This window comes from Podarcis muralis, chromosome 7 (assembly GCF_964188315.1).
Source record: "Podarcis muralis chromosome 7, rPodMur119.hap1.1, whole genome shotgun sequence".
In the NCBI taxonomy this organism is placed as follows: Eukaryota; Metazoa; Chordata; class Lepidosauria; order Squamata; family Lacertidae; genus Podarcis; species Podarcis muralis.
Window position 1 is genome coordinate 55,344,702 of NC_135661.1, and position 23,993 is coordinate 55,368,694.

At 45.0% G+C, this 23,993-nt stretch overlaps 1 protein-coding gene across 1 annotated transcript in view; it reads left to right on the plus strand.

The window, feature by feature from the left end:
* Positions 1 to 1,020: 1,020 nt before the first annotated feature.
* PEPD (peptidase D) overlaps positions 1,021 to 23,993 on the plus strand; it is a 129,478-nt gene continuing 106,505 nt past the window's right edge. Inside the window, exons 1-3 of the mRNA XM_028739347.2 lie at positions 1,021 to 1,100; positions 10,383 to 10,566; positions 13,253 to 13,380. Coding sequence (XP_028595180.1) covers positions 1,057 to 1,100; positions 10,383 to 10,566; positions 13,253 to 13,380 — 356 coding nt within the window. The 5' untranslated portion in view covers positions 1,021 to 1,056. The remainder of the gene's footprint in view (positions 1,101 to 10,382; positions 10,567 to 13,252; positions 13,381 to 23,993) is intronic.

Genomic DNA, 23,993 nt, shown 5'->3' on the forward strand with positions numbered 1-23,993 from the left:
ACAACAACATATATTTATTTATTTTTTAAGAATACAGCTGTAAAAAGTCAATAGGATGTACAGTGGTACCTCGGGTTAAATATGCTTCAGGTTACATACGCTTCAGGTTACAGACTCCGCTAACCCAGAAATAGTGCTTCAGGTTAAGAACTTTGCTTCAGGATGAGAACAGAAATCGTACTCCAGCGGCGCAGCAGCAGCAGCAGGAGGCCCAATTGGCTAAAGTGGTGCTTCAGGTTAAGAACAGTTTCAGGTTAAGAACGAATTAAGTACTTAACCTGAGGAACCACTGTACAGATAAACAAAAGAAAACTGAGAAAACTGTAACCATGACTGTGACTGAGTGAAGTGCATACGTTGTTTACATTATCTTCTTCATCTTCAGTATTAAGAAATAATTATGGTGCAATGGCAGGTGACAATTTATATCAGAAAGAAATCTGCTGTGGGGTTACCTCACTCATTCTCAAAGCGGCTGACAACCCAGAAAGCAGGGATGCATCTCAAAATCAACCATCACAAGAACAATTTTTTTAAATAACATAACGAAACAGCAACATAATAGCAAATGTAACAACATTTAAAAACCACAAAAATTTCAGCACTATAAATATAACATCACACCTCCTGGCCATTGCAAAAATGACAAGGAAGCGTGAACGTTCCCCCTTGGCTGAGCAGGAAATTCTTAATCTCAGGGTCGTGCGTTTGATTCCTGCATTGCAGGGGGCTGGACTAGATGACCCTCGTGGTCCCTTTCAGCTCTACAGTTCTATGAGCTAGAAACACCCCACCCATCATCGTATTTGGTACTGAGAACAGGTTGTGGGCAGGCTAAAAGCCGTGTCAAGCAGTGGCACCTTGGCCGTTTCTCTCCTCCCCAGAGAAGAGCCAGCCAATTTGCTCCAGAGGGGCTAGAAACATAAAGAGGACGCAGCGCCCCCTCCCCGTTGGCCAAAGAGTTCCCCGTCGCCAGGAGCAACCAAACCCCACCCTTTGCCCCGCCCCTTCCTGGTTTCCCTTTTTTTAGTGGCTGACAAGGGCAGCGGCGGTCACATGACAGACCGAGTCCGACGAAGCAACATGGCTGCGTCCGAGGGGTAAGAAAGAGGCGCTGCTCCGGCTGCTGTTGCTTGGCAGGCTGCGGAGCAAAGCAGGCAGGCAGCACCGACGGCTGGCCGGAGGCAGAGGGTGGCTGGCTGGCTTGCAAGATTCCTTGCAGGAGCTGGAGGGAGGAATAAGCAGCACTCTTTTTGCCTCTTGCGGGAGATTCCGTCTTTGAAATGCTGCTGCGAAGCATTCACACGTGTTCCAGATTCCCTCCGGTTTACGCCCCCTCTGCGGCCTCTCTCCTACGAGTTAGTGGGAATTGGGTGTCTCCTGACGTGCACGTCGCCCGTGGCTGCGGGTTGCACGGGCAGCCGATGCCACGGCTCCCCCGGGCTTTCTCTATTCTCCTCGCCCTATCTCTCTATCCTTATAGGCAGCAAGCGTGGCTAAGTGAGCTTTAGGCTGTGTATATGCCGTACGTTTAAAGCACACAGACCCAGAACCGTGGGAAATGTAGTTTGACCCTTGGAGAGTTGCAGTTTCTGCCACCCTTAACTACAGTTCCCGGGAATCCTAGGTTGTGATAGTATGCGCTTTAAATGTGTGCTCGCAGCTGTAGGCTCTTCTGTGAAAACCCTTGTGAAGTTTATAGTATTCTATGAAATGCTCTTGTTCTAGTCCCTTTTCCATCTGTTTATAACCTTACTATGGGCAGCTTTGTACTGACCTTTCATTGCTTTCACTTCAGAAGTTAGTATGGATAATGCACAGGAATGTCAAAAGGGGTGGAGGGGAGCCAAAGGTCAGTGCTGCTTTGTGTGCAAAAGGTCCTAGGTTCAATGCCTAGCATCTCCAGGTGTGGTTGGGAAAGATCCCTGCCTGAAGTCTTGGAGAGCTGTTGCTAGTTCCTTATGAGGATATGTGGGTGTCCTTATTTTGATGTTAACCATTTGAACTAGACTTTAGTACAGTACTTCTTTTCAGATTCAATATTTGTATCAATGGGCATAATCTGCAGTTGTTTTTATTTCTTGGGGAGACGTTGGGTGTGGCTTTTCCAAGTATTTGTGTGTGAGAGAGAGTTATTTTTTGTTTTAACCACCACTCCCAGGCCTAACAATACGATGTGTGGCTGTCCCAAACAGTAAATGTTGCTAAATGTGTTTGCGTTCCAGCTATTCTGTAACAGCAACAAGATCTCTAGGTTAAATTCAGTGGTAGAAATTTGCCTGCAGAAAATACCATGTTCAATCCCTAGCATCTCCAGGTAGGGCTGAGAGAGATATTGTCTGAAATCCTGGAGCTCCATAACTGGCCAGTGTAGATAGTACAGAGCTAAATGGACTAATGGTCTGACTCTGAATAAAGGATCTTCCTATGTTCTTGTTCTAGGGCAGTTTTTTTTAAGGGACTCTCAGCCGGAATTGATTTGGGTGATTAAGCAAGTCCAATGAACAGTAGGGAGATAAGATTGTAACAAAGAGAAGCTCACATAGTGATCCATGGGATGAAAACTGGTCTCCACATGTGAGGTGCAGTGTATTCCATATAGCTGTGGAATAGGGATGCATTTTAAAATTAAGGGATCTGCCCGGCCATGGTTTCTGCCAGGCTTGTCTTTGGCCAAGTTTGGCACACCCATTGCCCTTTCTGCTGTACTTTCCCTGAATCCTGCTGACCTGGTGCACACCTGCAAGATTCCTCCTGACCCATCGACTAAAGCAGGGGTGGACTCACAACTCCAGTCAGCCCCAGAGTCCAAGAACATCTGTAGGGCCACAGGTTATCCATCCCTGCCTTGAAGGAAGATATTGGTGACCCAATGCAGCACCTCTTGATTCTAGGATTGGCTCTCTTGTGTACATCCCAGTGTATCAGCACAACTAACAATGTCCTTCTAGGCTCAGGTGGAACAGCTTTCCCCAATGTGGTGCCCTCCATGTTTCAGATTGCAACTCCCATCAGCAGTCAGCATGTCTGTGCTAGTTGGGCCTGATAGGAATTAAAGTCCAAAATATCTGGAGGGCATCAGGTTGGGGAAGGCTGAGGGAGAGTAAGGCATATGCAGGCATATCTCTTGGGCTGTGAGTGATTTTTGAATTGCAGCAACACAGTGTTTCTGTGTAAACAATTGCTTTCTGCTTCCATTTCATTTCCCCCATTTAATAAAAAAATTGGTTGCTTTCCTACCCCAAACATTTTTTCAAAGCAACCGTTGGACGCTCAAAATCCTATTAAGAATCAGTCGTGCTTTCTTTGTGCTTCATCGCGGGTGCCACAGATCTATTCATTACTGCTGTAATGTTAAACCTCATACTGTAAAAAATGACCTCGTCAGTCTTAAGGCTTTTGATTAAGGGAATCTAAGTTTTGTCCATACAAAACTTGGATTCTTGATAAAGACGATCAAAGTCCTGACCTTGTTATTTTTCAGTAGGTTTGCAAAGTATGTCACTAGAGGAGCACATTAAGTTCACATTGTGGGATTTGCGAAGTGTTTTGCAAAGAGACTTGAGAGAGCTGAATATATCTCTGGCAGAAGAGCTTGCTGCCTCCTTCTGTGCCCCACAGATCTTGGGGAAGCTTGGAGGAAACTGTAACTGTGTTTAATATGCTCATCCATTCATTGTATAGTATGAATGAGTGTATTAAACATTTCCTTTTCTCCATTGCAATTGCAGTGGCATGAAAAGAGGGACTTGCTTTGGTGTGATCAGGACTTTGTTAAAGTTTAAGCATTCCTCTTGGCATTAATATAGCGCCTCCTGAATTGACAAAGTACTGCACATAATGATCTTAACCCATAAGAGAGGTCAGAATCTTCCTGTTGAGGATGTGGGTGGGAAAAAGGTCAAGGAGTGAGATTGCACACAGCTTTGTGTGTGTTTATTTCATAAAATTTATGCACTGCTTGATTGTAAAAAAACAACCGCAAAGTGGAACTACCTAGTTCCCGTTTCCCATGTACCATGAAATCTGTGTTTTTTACCCAAGGATGAAGCACCCCTCCCCCCCCCCCCAAAAAAAAAAGAGGAAAGGGGATTTTTCTCTAGGTGTTAGAAACATAGTTTATTGAAGGCCCAACATATTTCAGAAAATTCGCAATTCAGTGATACATTTTAAGGAATCCCAGTCCCAAAACAAATGAAAGTAACCATGTAGGTGGTCAATGCCAAGCAAATAGAGCTAGCAACATAGGGTTTGGGCACCAGTGACTCTCCCTCCAAGTCCACTGCTGCTCAAATGGGAGTGAGAAGTGAGAGATCACTATTAATCTTACCCTGGTTTTCTTTCTGGAAGTTTGTATCAGAAGGTTTGCTTTTCCATAAGGCACACTGTGCCCCAGGACACTCCTCCCCTTATACCTTGAAGGGAGTAGAGATCAAAGAACAGAATTATATGCTGGTTGTGTTCACATGTAACACTAACTCATGGTTTTTCAACCATGGTTTATTCAACAAACAATGTTACAGAGGAGCAAATAATTTATGACTTGTTTCTCAAAAACTTGTTCTATTTCCCACTTTCTCTTACCTGGTGTCTCTGTAGCATTATTATTATTATTATTTATTTATTTATACCCCGCTCATCTGGCTGGGTTTCCCCAGCCACTCTGGGTGGCTTCCAACCAAATATTAAAAACAATACTGCATCAAACATTAAAAAGTTCCCTAAACAGGGCTGCCTTCAGTTGTCTTTTAAAAGTAAAATAGTTGCTTATTGCCTTGACATCTGCTGGGGTAGCTCAACAAGGCTGTTGAGTTCAGACATAAGGCAAAACCTTAGTTAAATCAAGCCATGCCATGGTTTTGTAAGCCAACAAGAAACCATGGTTGCACATAATGGTTACTCTGCTGGGCTGGGATTGGACATTCAGACTAACCACAGTTTAGTGTCATGTGCAAATCCAGGCTGCTGTAAGAATATAGTTGGGGTGTGAGGTTTCAGGAGCTGCATTGCACAAGCTGCATGTCTTTCTGGCTTACTTCTTGTGCTTTTCCTGTTCTCCTGGCTTACAGTCATAACTGTGACGTAATTTCCAGACAAAGAGAGATCCCCCCTCCACTGTTTAGATCTACTTGGCAGACCAATGAGGCACTTCCAGCCCAATTTTTCACTTCCCACCCTTAGAAATACACTTGCCAATTTTTCCTAATGCCCTTGTTCCTGTGACTTTCTCAGTGGACCAACACAGAGAAAATAAGGAGAGGAATATTTTCTTGCCTCCCTGTTTTTCATAGGCTTAACCTACACAAAGCTTAAGATCATGCTGGTCTTAAAGGCGAAAGGTCAGGGCTAGGGTTTTTTGTGTCTGAAGTTGCTTATTTGCTTCAGGCAGTTGCTGTATCTTTCCGCTGCTGTTTGTTCCCAAGGAGGATCAGCTGAAATCCTCTTCAAAGCAGAGCCCTCTTCTTCTATCCCTTTACATTTTTATCTTGCCTTTCCTCTTAAATATTCACGGCTGCAGTTGTAACTGGGGTGAGGGTAGGGGGACGTGAGCCCCTTTTGATGTTGCTGGACTCCTGCTCCCAGCACACCTGGCAGCCAGCATGCCCAGTGGTCCAGGGGGCTGATGGGAGCTGTAGTTCATCATTGCTCTCTGTCTCCAACTTGCGCCGCCTTTGGTGGATAACAGAGTTCGCTTTCCAAGGACTAGGTCAGGTGTTGTTGTTTCTCTTGCATTGCTAATGCAAATCTCCCTTCTTTTTATAAGCCGGTTTACCCATTTGGGGATGAGGGAGAATGGCACATTCAGACTCTTAAATTCAACACAAGATTTGAGAGAGATGATGTGAGAGGCCAGCCCCAATGGATTTTCTTGGTCGTCTTTCTGCTGTTGTGTAGCGAAGCCTTGTTCATGGGGAAGGTTGAATAAAATTGGCCTTCTCTTTTGGTGATTTAAAATCTGTTACTTCTGTGAACTTTCCCATGTTGCAGTTCATGTATTTCCTGAACAAGAATGCATGCTAACCGGTTGCTCTAAACATAACAAAATGTAATTATGCTGAATCTCTAAACAAGTTAGGAACACCATCTGAAGCCTGTGGTCATGCAGCCTGCTCCAGAATTATATCTGCTTGGAGACCAGAGGCAGATATATTTATGGTCCTTTCTAGACACTGGCCAAGGTACTAAATAGAATTACTTCCTTGGAGAGTCACTGATGGAAGAGCTGCCACTTCCAAAACCCTTCTGGGCTCACACTGGCCAGGGCAGATGGTGGGGAGGTGGCTTTTTACATTCTCTGTCAACCCCTTTTCTTCTCTGGTTCGACTACCTTATCATTGGGAGGGAGGCATATCCAACTCCATGGCTGGCATAACCCACCTCTCCAGTAAGGATTGCTTGCTTAAAGGCAAGCCCTGTGTACGCTTCTTTCTGCATTGCAGGGGGTTGGATTAGATGACCCTTTGAGTCCCTTCCAAGTCTACAATTCTCTGATATGAAAGTAATCTCCAGCAAAGGTACTGGAGGACTTCAGTGTAAAACATGCGCAGAGGGCCGAGCCCTTTCTAGGAGCAAGGTGCTCATGATTACATGGCAATTTATTTAAAAGGCAACAGTGTTTACCTTGGGGGGGCAAGCACCCGAGAGGTAAAAAGTCTATGCCTTTTTAGATAGCAGTGAGAGCTATTTTTTGCTTTCAAACTGAACACGCTGCAGAGTTCTGGGAGTGGGGAGGGTGTGAGAAAAGAAAAGATTCCTCAGCTGGGCTCAGTGGGTTTCTGTGGTGAACCACAGGGTGGCAATTCCTAGGCAGACTTGCTAAACCTTGAACATATATAAGTTGATTCCATTTGATAAGTTCCTGGGCTTCTTAGGGCAACAAAACTCTGGTATCTTTGCTGCAGTGGGTGGACAGGCTCAACCATGATCCTTGGTCTAGTAGCAAGCAACAATAAGCATATATATGACTTACCATATTTTTCCATGTATAACACGCCCCCATGTATAACACAACCCCTATTTTGGGGGACACAAAACTGAGGAAATGGGGGGAAATTGCCACGTGTTGTTCAGCTTTTTGGGGGGGATTGCCCAGACTTGTTCAGGTTTTTTTGGGGGGGGGGGCTGTATTCACAAAGCCACCAATCGTCAGCCCACTTGCCACCAGCAGCCAACAATCACACGCCCTATTGTCGCAGCAGCCAATCGCCAGGAGACATTGTTGCAGCCACCAATCACCCGCCCAAACGCCGATGACAATCTCCTGCTCGCGGCAGCCACCAATCCCCCGTCCCATCTCAGCACTATCTGTGTATAAGACGACACCAAATTTTTAGCACTTTCTTTTAATTAAGAAACCTAGTCGTACACACAAAAATATGGTAACTGTGGCATTTATCAAGTTTTATCATGATTAACTTCAAAAGTCAGAGATTTTCCCCATTTCTGCTCCCGTAAATAGAAATGTATCCTTTAACTCAGGGGTCAGCAACCTTTTTCAGCTGTGGGCTGGTCCACCATCCCTCAGAGTATGTGGTGGGCCAGACTATATTTTGAAGGAAAAAATGAACAAATTCCTATGCCCCATAAATAACCCAGAGATGCATTTTACATAAAAGCACACATTCTACTCATGTAAAAACACTGATTCCCAGACCATCCAGATTGAGAAGGCAGTTGGGCCAGATCCGGCCCACGGACCTTAGGTTGCCTACCCCTGCTTTAACTCCATTGCCGAGATCAGAGGGAACACTCTGTCTCTAAAACCCCATGTATTCCCTACTCCAACAAGCCACAGTTTATTGGAGCAGCAGCAGTGTTATGTCTGAATTGGGTCAAATGTGTGTGTTATGGCCTTGTAACTTCTTAAAAATTCTGTAAGACATAAGTGGTTCTCCGCCTCTCAACATGCTTGAACTCTGACTAGGTTGACTTTTATTATAAAGAGAAATGATAGAATTGTAGAGTTCTTATGGAATCCCTCAAGGGTCATTAGTCCAACCCCTCTTCAATGCAGAAATCACAGCTAAAGAATTCCCAACAGATTCTGAAACTGCTACGCCTGCATTATAGGGGTTGGACCAGATGATCCTCAGTGTCCTTCCCAACTCTACAGATGTACTATATAGAAATAGTAGAGTTTGTCTACCCTGCTACTTAGTGGTTTATATGCAACCAGTCCTGGCAAGACGGTCACTGTCTGGCTCTCCCAGGGATTCTACAGGGGCGACTCTTGACAGATGACATTTCATTGCTCAACCATGCTTGCCTTAACAAGTCATAAATAGATGTGGTTGCCACCTAATCATGGGAAGGGCAGGAAGGTGATAGAACAGGATCTTTGCTTTCTTAGATGAATTCTTGAGAATTTGCCTTAGGTTTGGGATGGGCAGCTGGAACAGAATCTGTCTACCCCTCCTCTCCCTCCACGGCCCCTTGATCTTGAGAACCTCCTCTGCAACCACAGTCCCTTCTATGTTCACGTGAGCAAAAACCCTTCCCAGTGTGGATGGCGAGAGGTGTTGGCGGTGCACTACCCTGGTTATGTAATACAGCCATTCACTCCGCAGAAGCTGAGGCAGGGTGGGAAGGTGGCAATGTGTGGCCCTTGCTTGCTTGGAGGATAGGCTTTGCAAGGGCTTTTCTTGCTGTCCACACCAGGGAGGAAAGAGATGCCACAGAGTCCTTTGGCTTGAATCCCGGGACAAGTAAGAACCAGCGTTGCTGGCCTTTTAGCAAAAATAAGCTGCCAACCAGGGCTTTAGAACAGGGCAGGGGCTAACCTTCTTACAGTCTGAGGGCCAAATTAGGAGTCAGCCACCCTTCCGAGGGCCACACACTAACAGTGGGTGTGGTGAACACATGTGCATGTGTGTATACAGGTGTTTACATTCACCACAGTCACTCAACACACATGCAGACACAGCACGCTCTGTCTGTGTCTCACTCACACAAACGCAGTCGCACACAGAGCTCTCCCTCATGCGCACACCATTTTTGCGCACTGAAGAAGTTTGACCTTTGGCTTTCGTGAATTGTCTCCAGGTGTTACAGATTAAAAGTTCCTTTATGCTGCGTTGGCTGCAGGAATTGTGCATTTTGGACTTTTGATGCTGAAACCGCGCTGAAGTTTGCTCTTTGCCGGCTACGAAGCAAAGGTTACCTTCTTTTGCACGGTTTCTGTTTTCTGAGAAAGCCATATAATAATTAATACATGAGGGAACATTTCACTGAGCACGCTCAGGTTAATGCAGGTTGATAGAAAATATATATCTACATCTTAGCAACAGCTGAGCATAGTAACAGCTTGTGGCTGAAGGCATAACCACTATGTTTGTTCCTTATTTTCTACTCTTGAGTTGCTGGAGGGGCCCATTCCATGTAGCTCGGCTGAAATAAGTTGAACCTGAGAATGTGAGATGTTTGTTGGCTGGTGCTAAAGTTGATCATTACTGATCTGTCGGTGGGAGTAGGACCGTGTGGACAATTGGGAGTTTGCTTTCATGGATCCATCCTTTACTCCTCCACCAAGTGGGCGTAATGCTTATTCTCCAGGCGTGCACACAGCCAACAGCTAGCAAAAGCAGAATACATTATGCAGAAATGAATGTGCAAACTTGATTTTTGCCTCTGGGAAGACAATGGAACAAAAGCACAGAAATAAGGTTCCAGATGTCGAGGGCCGCATCTGTGTAGCACAATCCTCCCGTCAATAAGTGAAGAGGCGATGAGATGGAATGGAATTGGAAGTGCAGCTCAAGTCAGATGTAGTATTGGTACGTAGAATCATCGAGTTGTAGAGTTGAAAGAGACCCAAGGAGTCCTCTAGTCCAGCTCCCTGCCATGCAGGAATGTGTGTGTCACCTTCTGGTGTGAGTCCCTTTGAGATGCTTACAGGCCACTTAGTTAATCTAACGTATTGATTTAAATAGAGCCACTGGTGGCAATTCAAGCTCAGGATGAGATTTTGCCATCTGGGTATAAGGCTAACTTGGGAATTGAAATGACTGTGGTGGGAACTGGGCAGGGCACATGCATTCCTGTTGACTTTCTTGGTGGCTTCCAGTGCCATGGTATCTTTCAGGAGTGACTGGCCAGTGTGGGGCTTGGACACCCTGTTTTGCCATGGATTGTTCTATCTGGTTGGTCGATCGCTGACGGTGGTGCAAGATGGGTGGAGAGCCTACCGGGTCCTGCTAAGGTTTCATCTCCTTCGCTGTGCTGCTTGACATCTGCTGGGGGAGGTCATCAAGGGTTTTGGGATTGGGTGCCATCAGAGTGCTGATGACTCCCGACTGGAATTGTAGTCCAAAACACCTGGAAGGCCCCAGCTTAGGGGAGGGCTGCTCTTGTTGCAGAAGCTAATGTTTCCTTCCTCTTTCCAGGCCGTCTTTTTGGCTGGGGAACGAAACCTTGAAGGTTCCAGCAGCGCTCTTTGCCCTGAACAGAACTCGCTTGTGCGAGCGGCTGAGATCAAACAAGGATGTGCCAAAGAAATCCATTGTCCTCCTGCAAGGCGGGGAGCAGACCAACAGATACTGCACTGACACAGGGGTTCTGTTTCGCCAGGTAAGATTTAGCATGAACAAACAACAGACTTATCTCTTTTAGCTCAGATCCCAGCCCCTTTTATTAGTTGCTGGCTACTGTCCACCAGTGGAAAAACACACACATTGCATACCTATAAGTTGTTGTTGTTGCTGCTGTTGATTTATTTATTTATTTATATCTCACCTTTTCCCCAGTCTGGGACTCAAGCTGGCTTACCCAAATAAAATAGAAAAAGCTAAAAACCTAGGAAGGGCAATCATAGACTTGAATAGAATTAAAATTTAAAAGATCAAGTAAAAACACAGCAATAATAAAAACATCATAGCAGCAGGCCTTTCTTCAAAAACAGTCAGTTCCCAAAGGCTCTGCCTCAGGTCCTGCTTAGGGGTTCCCCATAGGGGCATCTGGGTGGCCACCTTAAGTGAGAACAGGATGCTGAACTAGATGGGCCATTGGCCTGATCCAGCAAGCTCTCCTTATGTCCTTACATTCTTGATAGTTATCTTTCCTGAAACACTGGTGTGCTTGGAGTCAGCTAGTGGGCTTCTGATTTCCTTTCTCCCTCCACCCTTTTGAACTGTGCATTGGTTAATACAGCAAATGCTTGATCGGTCCAGGCCTCCTTCTGCAGTGTTTACCAAGAATTATTTCACATAGCTCTTACTGTCCTGCATCAGTTAATTCAATGCATAATTCAATGCTGCAGAATCACTGTCCCTTGTGGGCTGGCTCATGGTGGGCTCTTTCCCCTCTGCCTCCACCGATTCCCTTTCCAGGAGCTGTTGACCACCCAGCTTGGATATATCCATGTCTCTGAGAGTCCTTGAGATATCACCACCCTCCCCCTAGGGACTTGCTCTATAGCTGCTTCCTGTCTTTGTCTTAACCCACAAGAAAAGACCAGAGAGCTTACAGAATCTCTTGCCCCAGCATGCTTGTTCTTGTTAACCTATTTCCCCTGGTCTCTTCTAACACAGTGCAAGTGAGATTTCTCAGCCTCTTAGAGGTGGGGATGAGGTTGTAGTTCAGTTTTGCTCTCAGTTTAATCTCTGCTGATGTGTTCCAGGATGGTTATCTGTTTTACAGTCATGTAGGCAGGGTTGATTGAGGCACAAAATGGGCAAAGGTTGTGCCTCTTACGGACCGTTGTTAAACTTAAGTAATTTGTGCAGTTCATGTTTCCTTCTCAGTGGGGTGCAGTTAGGCACGTATTCAAGGTAGCTGACGGAAAGCCAGATATTATCAACTTGCTCAGAGGTTTAGTGTGGGCATTTGGTCAGGCAGGATGCCCTGTTTCAACTTCTCATTGGTCTTGGGGCTTGATTCAGTATGAGACTGTAATCCTCTTATCCAATCATCAGCCACTGTCAATAGGTGTTGCCTGAGGAGTCAGGATTTAGGATTTAGCAGCAATGCCCTTAAAGATCCACAATTTAAAACTTGCCCCTTAAGCTGCCAGTCAGCTCCCACTGCGATCAGTAGAAAGGGGACTCCTGCTTTATGTAGTCCTGAAGACCCTCTTCAGTTGATGGGAGTCTTATGGTGGGGCAAGAAAGAGAATGGAGAGTTTGCCCTGCCCATAGAAATAGGTAGTGAAATTTAATCCTTCAAAAACAATTCTGTTAGTGTAGTTGGTGCTGGTAGAGTGCAGCGCTCACAGTTAGAAGGAAGGAAGATGTATAATCCTCAGACTGTCAGTGTACAGCCAAAGGGTTCCTATCATGGAAGGACAAATGAGCAGGGCAGCCTTCCCCTAATGTGGTACCCTCCAGGCTGCTTGGGCTCCACCTCCTGTCATACCCACCTAGCAGAGCCAGTCAATCTCTGGGCTGATAGGAGTTGTGGTACATCTGGAGGGCATCCATCCTGATGTGCAATTAAATGTGTGGGCATGTTTAAGTGGGCTTGCTCCATTTTGGAGAGGCCAAGCTAGTGCAGACAGGAACTGAGCAAAATCACAGAAGTTTCTCCCTTATTTTGTGGCTAAGAAAATCTGTGTATTATGAATACCTGTATATTACCCGGCTTTGGCTGGGGAGGGCGGGATATAAATAAATAAAATATTATTATTATTATTATTATTATTATTATTATTATTATTATTATTATTATGTATTTCTTATTATAATTGTATTTATACAACTGTTTTGATCTTTATATTGTCTAGATATTCTATTACGTGCTGGCATTTGCGTGTGATGTTGTAAACCTCCCTGTGGTTTTCTGACAAAGGGCGCTATATAAATAATCATCACAGGGTTGATTTTGGGACGGGGATTTACTGAGACCTTCTGTGGACATCAAAGGACGTACTCACGGGCACTTGTTCCTGGGAGCGTCACATTAGTGAACCCTTGCTCTTGTTACTTCTCTGTCCTCTCCAATGGGATCAGAGTTCCATTGAGACACTGCACTTCTGAATAAATGTCTTGAAGTTCAGGGTGCTCAGCATTTTAATTTTTGTTAGTTCCTCCCACTTTTTTTTGGCAAGTATATCCATGTAATCAGATTGCCTTTTTAGAAGTGATGATAGAGGTGATTTGGAGGGTGTTTTGCGTTATGTTTGAAACCTTTCAACCCGGTGGGTCCCTTTGCCACAGGTAGTGCTAATCTGTATTGACCTTGACATCTTTCTAGATACCCTTAAAAAAAATATTAGTGGAGAACTGGCATAATGGAATGCTTTTAAATTCCTTGGTTCTAGGAATCCTACTTCCACTGGACTTTTGGAGTGACTGAGGCAGACTGCTACGGAGCAGTTGAGGTTGACAGTGGAAACTCCATCCTCTTCATCCCGAGACTCCCCGACAGCTACGCAGTTTGGATGGGAAAGTAAGATCTCTTCCTTCTTCCTTCCTTCCTTCATTTGGGGAGAGACCAAAGGAAGATTTGAACATAAGATTCATTTCCGTCTGCCAATAAAAGCCATTGTCTACTGCACACATGTCAGATCATGTTGTTGTCCGGTGGATCCCACCAAGGCCAGTGGGCAAGGCCTCCAAGCAGGGGCAGACCTTGCTTGCCTCGTCACTTTATTCCAAATTTTAAAAGGCGCATAAAGCTTCTTTAGAAATGAGTGGCAGAAGCAACCTTTTCCAGAAGGGTCTGTGGTTGTTTGCTGCATTATTATTTCTATGCAGGCAGCAACGGGTAGAATAAGTTTTTTTTGATGAAACATTAAACTGTGAGATGAACGCTAATGGTTTTTATTAACTGTATTTATTATTATTATTGTTAGTTTGCAAAAATGTCTACACGCCCAACATTAAATATATATATAATTGTGGTGGAGCAACATTAAAATCAGCAGTAAAATTACATACCATCAACATCATCGTCAATCATTAGTCTGCCAGTTTGAAAGGTATACTCTTTTTTATTTTCAAACACACACCAGGATTTTTCTATTATGTATCTGTTAGTGTCAACTTTGGAGTTTCATTTTATTTATATTTATTAAATTGGTATTCCGACCTTCATCCAAAGATCACAGGGCGATTCACATTTCCCCTCCTCTACTGCCAGCTTTGGCTGCCTTTCTAAGGCATGAGAGGGTAGGGCAAACGGTGATCCTAAATCACTGAGTGGTGAAGGTTGGTGGTTTCTGTTAATTATCTAGGATTGTTAAAACCTGTGCAGAATAAATGGGGTATTTATTAATTCAGTAGTTCTGGGGTGTATGGGGTGCTAGGGGAGGGGTAAAACCTCTGGTGGGGGACATGTCATGTTCCTCCTGGGGCAGTTTGTCCACTTTTGTTCCCCACCCCGCACTCCGCTCTCACCTGTGGCTCCTAGAAATTGTCAGCATGCAACAGTGGCCACACCCCAGCTTCTACAGGCTAGCTAAACCAGGTGAGGATAGCCGATGGGTCTTAATCCTTCAGTGAGTTGAGGACTTCCTCTTCGTGCAAAGACACAGACTCTGGCAGATTGAGCGGACAAGACCAATAGTGACTCCAGTGGTCCAGAAGGCAGTTCTTGCATGTGCTGTAGAAGGAAGTGAGGGGCAGGCAGGGCTTGTCAACCTGGGAAGGTAGCCCACCTAGGAGCAGGGAAACTGATCCTAAACCTCCACTGCCTTGTGGCTATCCTCATTCATGAGAAAGGCTTGAGCAAACCCAGAGGAACAATCTGTTTGTGGGACATCTTAGGGAGAAGAAAAGGCTAAGGAATAAACCCAGCACAAATCCGGTCCCTAAGACGGTTGGATGGCTCATTTTACTCCTCCTTCCAGCAACTTCTGCAGCCAAGCTGGAGCCAAATGTATTGCTCTGCTTTCCTTTGGACCACATCAGCATGGCTGAGAGGGGGTCTTGTCATCTGGGCAGCCCAGGACCTCCATACACATTGTCTAGGCTTGCACCCCAGGGAGGTCACTTCATTGCTGCTTACCTGGTGAATAGACTTCACCCCTGAAGACACACTCCTTTGCCTCTCCAGACAGATAGTTGCCCGCAAGGGCTAGCTGCAGAGAGACCCTGAGTTGTCTTTTCTTTCCTAAGTGTGGTCTGCAAGCTAGCCTCTATTTCTCCTCTCCGTCACCTACGCTTGTCAGCCTCCTTGTTCATGTCCACCCCCAAATTCTTGTCTTTCTCTTTGCTTCCTTAGTGAAAATATCAATAGCTCTTTGGGAGCTTGGACTCACATCAGTAGTAATGCATTCTCTCTGCATCATAATTATATGTACACTGTGTCTAACAAGTCACAATTTTTTGGCCTTTGCGCTGTTTTTGGAATCTGGGATTGTTTCTAATTTAATACTTTCTCTACCTCTCTTGGCTTGGATAGCTTCTAATTGGAGCAATTACTCTTCTTTAAACACTAATTCCAGCCCAAAGATACGTCTGCAGCCGTTCCTGCATGGCAAAGTGTTTCGGAGCGACCATATGGCCAGGGAGGGTTTCTGTCTCTGCATGGAGAGCGTGATTGTCTTGGCACTATCTTGGCTCCAAGATTGCTTTGTGGTTGCTTTTGTTGTAAGAAGGCCCGCCTATGTTAGCAGAGAACCTACCTCTCCTCTAACTCCCACTTCTGCCTTTTGTCTTCTCCAAGCTTGAGTGTTGAAGAAATTTCTGGCACGAAAGATTTTGAATAGGAATCTAAGCTGTACTTCTCCAGATGGTGCTTCATGCTAGGGGCGGATTGACTGGCCTTGGTCTGTTTTGGACTGGCACTCAGTCGCAGCATTTTGTTTTGCTACTTATTTAGTTTGTTTGATGTGGAATACCAGCCTGTCTCTAGGTGCCTTACAACAAATTTGAAAGCAAAACCTTAAAAGTGCAGGCAAAAAGCAATTAACAATTGTAATAAAACAAAAATCAGCACCATCTACAAATTGGACAACTTCAGAGGCTAGCCTCATCTGCCCCCCTTCTTACTTACAACCAGTTCAGGGACTGATCCTGCCTGTCTGCCTCCTCCTTAGTCTCAATGTTGCTCTTGTAGAGCTTACCAGGGAAGAGGATGAGCACTAAACTTGAATGAGATGGCTCTGGCGCCACCTACTGTTCGTCTCCCTGACTTCTGCCCTACCAGTTTCAATGGGCACTAGCCACCACAGGAAAATAATTTTTATATTAGCAGCAACTTGGGGGGGAAAGAGAGATCCCCAACATGCAGACAATAGCACCCAGCTCATTGTCTTTCATCAACTGCCTGAGATAACAGGATGGTTTTAACCTGATGCCAAAAAGAGTTCTCTTCCATTCAATTCACAAAATGCAATTGTGTGCCACTTTAAGGATATGGCATGTAGAGAACCACAATTACATTCACTGTCAAGATGCTTCTGGGCTCAATTTATGCTTAGAAATTGGAGGCCTTCCCCCTAGGGCCAGTCCCAGACACAAGGCTACAAGATGAACCCCTGGAAGCAGTACTCCTCCAGCCTGAGGGTGTCACATTGCCAACCCGTGACTTGGAGAACTCCATAGAAGCTCTAATACTCCTGAATCTTTACATTGATTGCCTTGGTTGTTGAATGAAGTTCCCCCTGAGATCATGAAGGTTGGAAGAGCACGGTAGCTGGATCAGGTCAAAGGCCCAACTAGTCCAGCATCCTGTTGTCTCACTGGCTGTGTAGATCCTTTGTGAGAACCACAAGCAAGACCTCATTGCAATAGCAGTCTCCTACTCCTGTTTCCCAGCAGCTGATGTTTAGAGGCATTGTGCCCCTGATCCTGGAGGTAATATGTAGCCATCATGGCTAGGTTGTTTGGTTGGTAACTGTCCTCCCCTATTGTCCTTTTGGAGAGGATGAAATATACGCGCGCGTGCGCGCACACACACACACACACACACATACACATATATATACCACTATGTGAAAAGGCCAGCTAACAAGTAATTTTAATAAATAGTTGTGGGCAAGGGAAGGTCCCTCTTGGGGAAGCTTTTTTGCCGTAATTGACCATCTCATTGAATGGCTGATGGTGACAAACTTCTGTGGAACCCTCCAGGGCACAGTGTGAAAAAACCACTGGTGTAGTGGATGCATTCCAGAGCACTAGATCTCATCAATCTTCCACCCACACTTTAAATATTTCTTTCCCTCCCTCCCCCCACCCCCCGTCTCTCACACACACTGCTCTGAAGAAGCACACAACAGTAAAAACCCAATAGGCATAATATTTGAAGAAAGCCATAATAGAACTTTATGCAAGACCGAAATGATAGCCTACAGTTAAAAATCTGCAATAGAAAGGAAACATCACCCTTGCAGATGCCTTCATAAAGATGATGGCTTTCTGTTGGTTAAATAAAACATATGGAGTAATAATGATACTATAACACTTAGAAATCTTCACAGCAACACCTTAAAATGTATTTATTCCCACCTTGTATTGAAGAGACAGCAGTAGACACAGGAAGTGGACACCTCCTCTTGACTGTGCACTTGGCGTCATGTGTCTAGGGATCACGGCAACATTTCTCGGGTCTTCATTGCAATGAAACCTTAGAAATTTGTGCTTCAAATTTTGCAGTGCTACTCTTCAATCAAAAAATATGAGTATTAGGGGGGGGGAAATGTATACAAAAATAAAAATGTGTGCACATTTTTGTGGGGGCTGTAAAAAAAAAAAAATCCAAACTGGGGTGAACTTTAGATGGAAAAAATTAGAAACTGAAATGGACATTCTCTGAACAAATCTGTATCAGACTGTAGGCGTCTACATGGGAGTCACATCACTGGTTCCATGTTTCGCCCAGGCTTGCCCCTTGTATGGAAGACCCCTGGGTGTATACATTTGTCTACATGTAAAGCCCTTTCACACCGACAGTGATGTGACCCCCCCCCCCAGGCAATGTTTGCATCAACAAATCATGGTTTGCGTCTAGCCACTGAAACCAAGTTTAGAAACCCTCCTGAACTGACAGGCCAAAGTTATGGCTCTTTCTCCACCTCCAGAGTCTGCTATGCTGCGGAGGTGGGAGCATGTGAAGGCGGTGAAAGCGGAGAGGATGAAAAATGAAAAGCAGCCCCAACCCAAACAGGGTTTGCCTGTTGTACTCTGGGAAGTTCAAACCAGGATTTGGATTCTAAACTGCAGCCTGGTTCGCACAGCATGGCAAGCCCAACTAGGACTTAGCAAGACCACCTTTAGAACTTGTGGTCATCTGGTGAAGCTGATTGTTGGCAGATTCAGGGCAGATAAAATAAAGGACGTCTTCATGCAGCACATAGTGAAAGTATGGAACGTGCTCCTGCAGGAAGCATTGATGGCCACCAACTTGGATGGCTTTAAGAGAGGATTGGACAAATTCATGGAAGAGAGGGTTATTGGTGGCTATGCTGTACCCCCACCAATGCAGGCATCAATACTGTAGAATACTGCTTGCTGGAAACAACAGGAGGGGATTGTGCTCTTGTGCTCGGGTCCTGCTTGCAGGTTTCCCACAGGCATCTGGTTGGTCACTGCAAGAACATACTGCTGGATTAAGTGGGCTCCCTTTGGCAGGCTCTTCTTGTTGACATGAACATGTGGCCTCCCAGATAGGAGCCCAAGGCTTCATTGATCCTTCTTGGTCCTTTTTGCTCCCACACAGTGCCAAGCTAAGATTTGGCTTAGTGTTCTGTCCCAACCTGGGCTTGTGATTAAACTCGCTCCTCAAACATGCCTACATTTGGACGATATGCTAAGACAAACCTTGGCTTAGCTTAGCGTGGCACAGGAGCAAAGAGGTCTGTGGTGGCTCTCAGTTTCTTTCCAGGAGTCAGGATGTCTGTTCAGTTCAGGTAAGCCATGGTTTGGCTTACTGTGTAGTACGAACCAGGCCAGTGGCTAGCATAAGCCATGGTTTGTGACCTAATACCTGAGTTGAGCCATGGCCACTGTACCCTGCCACAGGAAGTCTTGTCTCAGTGAAAGAGCTCCATAACAAGAATTCCTCATGAATTTTGACTCCTTGTTTATTTTGATACAGTGTGTTTTTAAGATTTTAAAGCCTTCCTTCAAGTTGTTTTAACACCCACTTAACGGATGCCTTTATGTACAATTCCTTAACAAATCAGACACCATAAAAACTCCCATCTTGCTGTAGACTTTTATGCAGATCGGTCTGGCTGTTCAAATGTTGCTTCACGGACAGCAGGGGTGTTAATCTTCTCTTTCTGTTGCTGCACTCAGTTGCTCTCAAAAAGCAGTGATCTGTATTAAAATAGAACTTGCTTACAGATGGACACAGTGTTAGATTACAAATTTGATTATGAATATTGTAATTATCTTCTCCTCGCCAGCTGCAATACATTTCCCCCATGAAGATAATTTTGTCTCTGTGCCAGTGGGCTTCTGGGAGGCTAATGCAATATAAAATAATTATTGAAATAATAATACCTGGGAAAGGGGCATATAATGTGAGTTGTGCTGAGCGAGGAAAGTGCAGTGTAGAAATTGAAGTGAAACACAAACCTCACTCTGTTAAGGCGTGTGTGTTTCAGTTAATGCATCCTGCCACCTTGATTCAGAAATTGGTGCTGATACTGAAATATGTAGCAAGCTTTCCCAGTAAATTCTGTGGGGTGACCTGGCCTATGTACGCATATGGGTACCTCCTCCGCATGGTGATTTCTTTGGGGACTTAACATCAGAATAATAGAATGATAGAATTGTAGAGTTGGAAGGGACCTCATGGGTCATCTAGTCCAACCTCCTGCAATGCAGGAATCACAGCTAAAGCATCTCTGACAGATGGCCACCCAACCTCTGCTTAAAAGTCTCCCAGGAAGGGGAGTCCACAACCTCCCGAGGGACACCATTCCACTGTCAAATGGCTCTTACTGTCAGAAAGTCCTTCTTAATGTTAAGTTGGAATCACCTTTCTTGACTTTTGAATCCACTGATTTGGGTCCACCCCTCTGGAGCAGCTGGAAACAAATTTGATAGCCCATCATACGTTTGAAGATGTATTCATTCATTTCAGTCTTCTCTTCTCCAGGCTGAACATACTCAACTCCATTCTTAAGGCTTGGTTTCTAGACCATTGATCATCTTGATGGCCCTCCTCTGCACACCTTCCAGCTTATCAATAGCCTTATGCTGTGGTGCCCAGAACACCAGTGTTTTGTGCATGAGTTTAAAACTTGGGTGCTCCACCTCCCTTTTCTCCTTTGATTCAGCTACAAGGAAAGCTCAACAACTTTGGTCAATACAATGGGTAGACCACTGCCAGTTTGTTGGTTTTTTTTAATAGTGGGAGTAGATCGCAGTCTCTTGGAAGTTGGACATGCCTGAAATATAGGAAGAAAAACTTTCAAGCTCCTTTTGCAGCTGTGTTGGAGGGAGGAAGCATGAGTTCAAGCCTGTTGACATAATGGTAAACCATAGTTTACTGTTGCTTCTGGACAATAGTGTGTCACTAGTGGAAATGAATAAGGCAACTGGAATGGGTTGCTGGATTGGAGCACTTGTCTTCTGTTACTTGAGTTTGCTGTCACTAACACCAATCTCTTGGAAATTAGGTGGATTATAAATGTGAATCCCTGATGTTAAGGTTTAAGCCAGATCCCTACATCTGGTGCTTGTAGGCTTCCGTTTTGTTGATTAATGTTGCACCTGCCATTTACCTTGCCTTAATTATAACTGACAGAATGAGTTGGTGTATTGATTAAAGTGATTTTCTGAAGCAAAACGTACTGTAAAGCAGCTGGTCTGTGTGCCACATATGGCAAAACAATGTAATTGCTTTACAGGGGATATCATTGGCCTGGAATGTCCTGGTGTGAATGAATATTGGCATCCAACCTTACACCTGTCATGAAAGGGAAGGAAAAGAGAATAGAGAGGGAGGCCTCCCAGGCCAGCTCTCGGCAGTCTCCCCCTCCCCCCCCCCAAGAAAAAAATGTGCTTCTGAAATACTGTAAATTTTTGGCTCACATTTACTCTTGGGTCAAGCATTGAACAAGTGAACAGGAGATGTGGCAACAGCTCAGCACCAATCTCACTCTTGATGATGATATTATTACATCCATTTGTAGCCCACTTAATATCTGAAAGGCCTTGAAACAGTTTGCAATACAATAAATGTTATGAGACTATGTCAAATGAGTCACATAGCAAAATACACAGGTGATACCCATGTTCATAAACATAATATCGAAATAAATAAAATCGGAGAGCCCTGCAAGGCAGTTTCGTGGAACCTTGGTTCTCGAACGGCTTAGTTGACAAACAAATCGGCTCCCGAATGCTGAAAACCTGGAATTAAGCCTTCCGGTTTTTGAATGTTTTTTTGGAAGCCGAACGTCCAATGCGGTTGTCGGCTATTGTTTCCGGTGCCTGTGCCAATAGGAAGCCAAGCCTTGGTTTTCAAACATTTGGGGAGTCAAATGGACTTGTGGAACGGATTACGTTCGAGAACCAAGGTTCCACTGTACAGTGTAAAATTTCAGTCACCACACATGCATGCTATCACTCTCTCAATCTCACACACCACTCCTTTCATGCAACCAACTGCAACCATTCAGTGTACCACAGACATTACTGTCAACCACTCATAACGTAAAGCATTCATGCTGTTACAACTTGCATACCAAGGGCCACTGCCAAGCATACCCATGTCAGGTGCACTCCTAATCTTTGAAGCACTGATGAGTTCACCCCCCACCCACCCACCCTGAACAATGTGATACTTCTTTCTCATCAGTCAACTGAGAGGGGCCCAGAACCAGAACAAGCTCTCATCCTGGTTGTTGGAACTCAGTATTGAGTTTGGACTGCCCAAGAGAATAATTCTCTCTTTTACCAAAGCATATCTGTTCTTGCTCCTTAGCTTCCAGGGGGTCATACTAGTTGGCCCTTGGGGAGGGGGGTGTTCCTTCCAGTTCTATGTTTCTGTGGAAAAGATACTGAGAATAACGGTGAGGAAACAAGAAAAACGAAGGTGCCTCAGTAAGAATGGCAGAATGAGGAACCATGCTCTCTGTCTCTCCACCCCCCCCTCCTTCCCACAATGACTTTTAAATATGTTTAGTTGTTTGAAGCGCCACCGTTGGAGAGGAGAGACGCTGGCTGAAGGATATTTGGTTGGGATGGCAGGGGAGAACAGTCGGCTGCCAGGACTCCCTCCTTTCGCTGTTCTTGGCTCCTGCTTTCGTGACATTCTGCGACGCAGCACATTATACTCGTAATCAGGTTTCGGCTGTGCCACTAAGCCTTGCATTCCTTTTTTAGAGAACTGTGTGGGGCACAGGTGTGCCATCCGCACTCAAATATAAAGGCACTAAGCTCTCTGTCTATGAAGCAACACATTTCATTCTGGTGGAACCCCAGCAGCCTCCCATCTTTGTGCAGCAGCCTAAGCGATCCATTTTTGACTGTGACTAGATGGGGCGACCCAAATAAGCTTTTTATTGGGCTGTTGGAGCCAACAGGCACCGCTTAGAGCTTTTCACTGAAGAGCCGTTGGCTGCCTATTTCTGCAAATGGAGGTGCATCTTCAACGTGAGAAATGACTCGTGGAACAACACAATTTAGTGGGGGTGTCATTCTTCTGCAGATCTTTTCTCTCCCCCCCTCTCTCCCCTCCCACTCTGGGAATTTTTTTTATAAAAGTTGCATTGCTCTACATGACAGAGGTTGTTTTTAAATATTTGGCACTGTCAGAAACATCTGTTAGTGCCTCCTAAAGTCTCCCGCGTTGCGCGTGCTGGATGGGTTTGACACCCTCTTGTTTAGTTAACACTTTGCCATCTGTGCATCTGATGTTAGTGTAACGAGGAGCGAGTGTGTTGGCGAGCATCTTGACAGCTTTTAAACGTCCCTTTCGTCTTGCTCCAATTTTTCATGCCTCGTTGATGGCTTCCAGCTTGGCGCGGCGAATTACCATAACCTTCCCTTACCTTCGCGTTCAAGCTTCTTCCTTGTACATTTTCACTCATGAAAAATTAAGATGTTGATGAGCTGTTCCTAGTGTCTGTGGATTGCTCCCCACCCCATGTGTGTGTGTGTGTTGTGTGTCTGCGAAAGATGCTCGCTGTGTGAGAAAATATATCTAAAGAAAATTAGATGAGAGCTATGAGGCTGTGGTGCATAGTTGTTCACTCGCATCAATCAAAATGTTGACTGGAAAGAGGCCTCCAAATTTTTTAATGGGGTGGCAGATTTTTTTTCATGTTTTAAAAATTATTTTTAATACACTTAATAGGGTTTTGTTTTTTTTAAAAAAAGAGAGGCTACTTTTTAAATTTTTCGGCATCAATATTCCACCTTTCTTCTAAGGAGTTCAAGGGAGTACTTCACCTTCTCCTCCCAAAAGGCCTGTCAGTTCCAGTAGGCTGAGACACAGTGACTAGGGACTCTGGTGGCCGAGGGGAATTGCACTCTGATCTCCCAGGACATCATCCAAAACTTGAGCCACCACTCAAGGAAGCACCAAGATACATTCTTTCCTGTATAAGAGAGGAAGATGCCACTCAGATGATCCCTCCTGTGGCCCATGCCCACGCAGGCTTAAACAGGTTGCCTCCCCCCCCCCCCCTATAAAGAACTATTTTTCTCATACACAGATCCAATCCATTTTGCCTTGAGATTTTGAAAATCAGATCCCCGTGCTAGGTGTTATTATTTTTAACAATGATGGGCTTAGGGCAACATCTGGAGGGCCACCAGTGGCCCAGCCTTGTTGCAAAACATGTACCTTGTAGCCCAGAATACAATGTAAGCAAATTCCCACCATAATCAAGATCCATAGCTCTTTCCGGACATAGATGGACATCCGGGTTTCCAATGCCTTGCATTTACAAAGCTTCCAAAGCAGCCTCTGTGAGAGGTGGGGGAGCAGCGGGCTGGACTTGCTCTGTCATGTAGCATTTTCCAAACGAGCCTGCAAAAGTTCTACACCCACCTCCCATATGTACCCATGCTTAATAATTCGTGTCCAAGGAACCAACGCTTGTCAGATGCTTCTGCCAGTTTCCTTTGGTGCAAACAAATGACTTCCTAGAGTTG